Source organism: Chiloscyllium plagiosum, unplaced genomic scaffold, assembly GCF_004010195.1.
Source record: "Chiloscyllium plagiosum isolate BGI_BamShark_2017 unplaced genomic scaffold, ASM401019v2 scaf_144, whole genome shotgun sequence".
Classification (NCBI taxonomy): Eukaryota; Metazoa; Chordata; class Chondrichthyes; order Orectolobiformes; family Hemiscylliidae; genus Chiloscyllium; species Chiloscyllium plagiosum.
Window position 1 is genome coordinate 4,422 of NW_025205430.1, and position 6,068 is coordinate 10,489.

Genomic DNA, 6,068 nt, shown 5'->3' on the forward strand with positions numbered 1-6,068 from the left:
CCTTTGTATAATTCAGCTATTAATTACATTCATATCTATGGTTCTTAGCTGCATGACACGTGAAACCTTTTTTAACTTGCTTTTCCTAATCACCCTGTTCAGGGTTTTTTTCCACACCTGAAGCAGGTGGTGCTTGTACCTGGACATCCTAGCCCAGGGAAGGGACACTACAACAGCACCATAAGAGCCTGTTTAAACATGCTTAAATTTCTTGCCCTTCTTGGACTTAGTTTGGTTAATCTTCCTCCATGTTTTCAGCTTATTGAAGTTTTCAGCAACATACAACAGCAGTCTTATGGGGTTTTTAATATTTGACAGCTTCAGATATTTGTCTACAAATATGAAAGAGTCATCTCTTTCATTAAGACAGTACCATCAGGAATGTAATCTGCTGTCCTTACCTTGTCTGGCCTAAATAACTCCTGAGTCACAGCAGTGCAGCCCTGGATGTAAGTGCAGATTTACATTGGGTTTTTTTGGGTCAATTTCCTGCACTCTACTGTCCAAGGATGATACCCTCCTGGATGTAGAAAGAATGGACTGCTGTCCTGAAATGGTGCATGTTTTCATATTTTTAATATCTTACCTCAAATATAATAGACTTCTCATTACAGAAGGAGAAGGGATGGATAGTAGAGATCCTGAGATTGTCAGGATCAAGTTCCACATGAAACAATGGAAATAACATTCTTTAAATAGAAACATCTCATCACTGTACTGTCCATCTCTATAATGTGACTGCACAATCTGTAAACCACTCCGTGGATCCAGTACAGATCCATATCCTTCAACAGCTGTGATCAATATCAGTAACCTTGCCCTCTTCTGGATCTGACAGCAGGTGAACCAGTTCAGACGTCATTGTATTCAACATTATGTACAGGGAGAAATATCCATTGACAAACTTGTCAAACACTGATGAACTGGGGAGTTCTGATCTGGATGACTGATGCTATCAGTTTGAGGAAAGTCAAAGTAACTAAAATCAATTCCATTGCTGATGTGATAGTTAGGAAGGTACCTTTTGGACATGGTTGGGAATCAGGAAGGGTGGGGATAGAGAGCATGGTCGCTAACTTTGACATAATTTGTCTCTCTCTCCCTCCCAGCGATCTCTGCATGGGCTTCAGTTTCATATTGATAGATCGATTTAGATGAAGGGGAATAGAGTGATGTATGTCCACGTTTCTGGGAGGCTGGGAGCTGAAAGTTTGCAACAAGACATTGTTAAAATGAATGAGCAAACACTAACAGACAGGACTCAACGTGAGGAAGAGTGAAGCTTTCCGCTTTGGAACAAGAAAGAGAAATCAGTTAAACTGTGACATGAGAGGAACTGAAGAGGTGGTGGGATGGATCCAGAGAAATTACAAAATCTAATGGAAATGCCTGGAATACAAAGAGCTAGATGTTCGAGTCACACAATCTCTCAACACAGAAGAGGCCCTTCGTTCCATCGGGTCTGTGCTAATCTATCTACGCTAGTCCCACTTTCCAGCAATTAGCCAGTGGACTTGAACGTAATTACGCTTCGTGTTCCTTCATGTACTTTTTAAAGGTTGTGGGGTTTCCCTCTCTACGCCCCTTCCTGGCAGCCCACCCACCCTCTGGGTAACAGATGTTTTCCTCAAATCCCCACTAAACCTCCAGTATAACCTAAAGGTTAGAGCCCATTCATTAGGGGTGGTGTTCAGAAACACTTCCTCAGACACAATACTGAAAATGTAAACCTTGCTTTCCCAACTCCTTGGGAATCAATTGAACATTTCAGTCGGAGATTGTTGGCTGTTGTTAAGTAAATGGGTGAAGGGATAGTTAAAGTAATGTAGAAACAGAGCAAGAGTGACATGAGAAAAACATTTTTACGCAGAAAGTAGTTGGGTATGGAACGTGCTTCCTGGAAATATGGTGGAGGCAGGTTCAATTGAAACATTCAAGAGAGCATTGGGACAGTAGCAGTGTGCAGGGATATGGAGAAAAGGCAAGAGATTAGCACATTCGGCCGAAAGGCCTCCTTTGGCACTGAAATTTCTTTATGTTCACTTGTGGGACCTGGGTGTCAGTGGGCTGGCCCAGCATGTATTGCCCGTCCCTATTCACCCCCTTGAGAAGGTGGGGGTGAGCTGCCTTCTTGAACCGCTGCAGTCCATGTGCTGTAGGTTGACCCACAATGCCCTTAGGGAGGGAATTCCAGGATTTTGACCCAGTGACACTGAAGGGACAGCATATATTTCCAAGCCAAGGTGGTGGGTGGCCCAGAGGGAAACCTGTGAATGGTTTTCCCATGAATCTGTTGCCCTTGTCCTTCTAGATGGTTGTGGATTTGGATGGTTTTGTCTGAGGATCTTTGGTGAATTTGTGTTGGAATTCTATGATTCTGCGATCTGGAAGAGGGTGGTTTATATGGAATTGAAGTGGTTAAACAGTGAAACAGGTCAGAGGGATTAGAGGGCTTTTTCCTGTTCCCGTGGTCCTAAATTGTTTAAAAAAACCTGCTTAGTTTAACACTGCTCTGATTGGCTCTGGTTTGTACATAGCTCCCCCCAGTACCTCTCTCTTATTAGTACCTGGATTCACAGGAGATTCCTGAATGGTAATCCCCAATAGCCAATCATTATTGCTGATAACATTTCCTGCTGGAATGCAGGATTCCCATTGGTATAAATACTAGGCTCCTAGCAGCTGCTGTTAGCTTGTTGTTTGAGTTTACCTTCTGTTAGTAGGTGTGAAGATGGCCTCCCAAGTGTGTCAGAACTACCACAAGGACTGTGAGGATGCTGTTAACAAACAGATCAACCTAGAGCTCTATTCCTCCTATGTTTACCTCTCCATGGTGAGGCTTTTATCTGTTGGATCCTATTTTGAAAATGATTACTATAATGGGTGGCATGGTGGCTCAGTGGTTAGCATTGCTGCCTCATAGCACTAGGGTCCCAGGTTTGATTCTAGCCTTGGGTGACTGTCTGTCTGTGTGGGTTTCCTCTGGGTGCTCAGGTTTCCTCCCACAATCCAAAGATGTGCAGGTGAGGTGAATTGGCCATGCTAAATTGACCATAGTTTTAAGTGCCTTAGTCAAAGGGAAAGGGGTCTGGGTGTGGACTGGTTGGGCTGAAGGGTTGGTTTCTACACTGTAGGGAATCTAATCTATTTCACTGCATTCTGAGCAGTTAGTTGCTTGATTGGTGACCTGTAGTCTAGGATGTATTTCTGTAACCCTCTGCAGAATAAATCAGCTGAACTAGCAGTCTGATCTCTGCTCTGCAATGACACTATCCTCCTCTGAAATTAGGTTAAAAATCACATCACACCAGGTTATAGTCCAACAAGTTTAATTGGAAGCACACTCGCTTTTGGAGTGATGCTCCTTCATCAGGTGATTGTCACTCCAAAAGCGAGTGTGCTTCCAATTAAACCTGTTGACTATAACCTGGTGTGATTTTTAACTTTGTACACCCCAGTCCTACACCGATATCTCTGAATCATGACTCCTCTGAAATGTCTTTAAACTCCTACCTCGTGCATTAAGCACCACTATCTTAATGCATATAACTGGTCAACTAACTTTTTTTTAAATGGTAAAACTGAATGTAATTGTGTCCACTGGGGAAAGCTGTTTTAATTTCCCCTTCCTAAATGAGTATGCTGAAATCTAAATTCTTGCATGAAGAGGTAATTCTAAGAGTTAAATTGCTCTTTATGATTAACTGTCTCTTCTGTTTTCCTGTAGTAAGGAAGGAAGACCTCCTGATTACTAAATAGACTGTAAGCTGAAAGGTTACAACAAATCTAGGGTGGTATGGTGGCTCAGTGGTTAGTACTGCTGCCTTACAGTGCCAGGGACCTGGGCTTGAGTCCCATCCTGGGTGTCTGTGGGGAGTTTACACATTCTCCCTGTGTCTGTGTGGGTTTCCTCCCACAATGCTAAGATATGCAGGTCAGGTGAATTGGCCATGCTACATTGCCCATTGTGTTAGGTCTGAGTCAGAGGTAAATATAGGGTAGGGGACTGGGTCAGGGTGAGTCCCCCTCTAGAGGATCAATGTGGATTTGTTGGGTTGAAGGGCCTGTTCCCATGCTGTAGGGAATGTAATAAGAGCTTAAATTGTTTCTGGATTTTTAACAGATACCACTTTCTAACCTGACCAGGCAATTGCAGGGAAGGCCTTTGCAATATATTCAAACTTTTTTAAAGCAGTTCATAAGCCAGTAGCTTTACCAAAAAATGAAGTGGTTTTTAAAATTTTGGTTAACTTAATTTTAGGCAGAGAATGGGTAATATGCTTAGCGTTTTGGGTTCTGGTGTCTGTTCTAACTTGATTCTCCCCTCATTCTACCACCACCACCCCCCCCCCCCCCCCAGGCCTCTTACTTTGACCGGGATGATGTTGCCCTGCGTCACTTTGCTGAGTTCTTCAAGGAGCAGTCCCATGAGGAACGGGAACACGCTGAGAAACTGATGGAATTCCAGAATAAACGTGGAGGCCGAGTCCTCCTGCAGGATGTCAAGGTTGGGTCTAATACAATGAGTGGCCCCTGGCCTGGATTCCCTTTGGTCTTATTTAATTTTTTTTTTGGACGAAGTGTAATGCAGCAATTTCATTTTTATGACCAGTTCCTTTTTGTAAATGCCGAGCATGTTTTTAACTTCAATCCAACTGAGTGAAAAATTTGCCTGTTGTTTCTCTCTAGAAGCCAGAGCAGGATGAGTGGGGCAATGGTCTGGAGGCAATGCAGAGAGCTCTGCAGATGGAGAAGGATGTGAACCAGAGTCTGCTGGATCTGCACAAACTCTCCTCTGGCCACACTGACCCTCATGTGAGTTTCTCATGTAATGTATTATCAGCTGAAGGTGATATGGAGTTGGTCCTTAAGGTTAAATGTAACTATTTGCACTGACATAGTGCAGGGATCTATGCTGTTTTGAATAAAGTATGCTCCCTCGTTTTCCTTTCCAGCTGTGTGACTTCCTGGAGAGGCACTACTTGGATGAGCAAGTGAAGATGATCAAGAAGCTGGGAGATCACATCACCAACCTGAAGAGACTGGGAGCCCCTGAGCATGGCCTGGGAGAGTACCTGTTTGACAGGCTCACCCTGAGCTGAGTGGGACTCTGGAATATTTTTTCTCCTAATAAAATCCAATACTGCTTCTCTTCTACTGGATATAGAAATAAACAATTTATTATTTAATCAATATTTCTAGTTTTCTAACCATAGCCAAAACTTTGAATTGAATGAATTGATTTGCCTAACTGACCTGACACCATGGCTGTTCTGCCCAATGTCTCCAAGGATTGGTTACTGTTTGTCCGTGTCCACAAGTTGGATGTAAGGAGTGAACCCTTTATGGTAGCCAAATTCCTTGGAACAGATGGATAGGAATGTCAAGAGGGAGGGAAGAACAAACTCCAGTCAGGGTAAATGAGTGGACAAACCTCTAGCTCAGTATGTAGGTGAGTTAGTTGTTTTGAAGTGCTGTCAGGAAGAACAGATTATTTTTTTTCAATAAAAGGAAACTGCAGACCTTATCTCTGTAGCAGAGATGGGCTTTCTGATGCCACGTATTGTCTGCAGGTCTAGTGCATGTGCTTAAGCTCAATGGTACTGTTTGGTATCCATGTCAAACCAAGTGATTGACTATGACATGTCACTGCAGTTGATCAGGGCCTCAGCTAGATGCTCTACAATTGGAGTGCTGTCCACTTTGATTTTTGCAGTAAATACCTCTTGTTACAACTTCATGTTAGAGGGCCATTAATTTCTATCTCTGACTTGCTGAAAGTAATAGTTTTTTTTTTTGAAAGGCCAGGCTTATATAAAATCAAGTTTAGAGGGTGAAATGGTCTAGAAGGATGTTTCTGAATTGAACTTTAATAGTGTAGATTTCTGAAAGGTTGTTTCATGTGTGTTGACTAACCTAAAGCTAGGTCATTGAGGTAAGACAGCCCCTCAGAAAATGTCATAGTGGGACAGTTTGTCAACCAATCCTGTTTTTGATAGTGGCAGTGACTTCCTTTTTTCTGAAAGGTTGTTTCATGTGTGTTGACTAACCCAAGCCAAGTCATTGAG

General features: G+C 42.8%; 1 protein-coding gene across 1 annotated transcript; it reads left to right on the top strand.

The window, feature by feature from the left end:
• The first annotated feature begins 2,711 nt into the window (after positions 1–2,711).
• Positions 2,712–5,193, top strand: LOC122546440 (ferritin, heavy subunit-like). Its single transcript, XM_043685150.1, has 4 exons — positions 2,712–2,833; positions 4,361–4,507; positions 4,690–4,815; positions 4,956–5,193. Exons 1-4 carry the CDS (start codon positions 2,732–2,734, stop codon positions 5,100–5,102), a joined length of 522 nt encoding a protein of 173 aa, XP_043541085.1. The 5' UTR covers positions 2,712–2,731; the 3' UTR covers positions 5,103–5,193.
• The last annotated feature ends 875 nt before the right edge of the window (positions 5,194–6,068 follow it).

Bases quoted from the DNA above. Each gene is read 5' to 3' on its own strand.
- LOC122546440 (XM_043685150.1), top strand. From the start codon at position 2,732: ATGGCCTCCCAAGTGTGTCAGAACTACCACAAGGACTGTGAGGATGCT. The intron at 4,508-4,689 runs GTTGGGTCTAAT...GTTTCTCTCTAG, and splicing joins TCCTCCTGCAGGATGTCAAG to AAGCCAGAGCAGGATGAGTG. The intron at 4,816-4,955 runs GTGAGTTTCTCA...TTTCCTTTCCAG, and splicing joins CTGGCCACACTGACCCTCAT to CTGTGTGACTTCCTGGAGAG.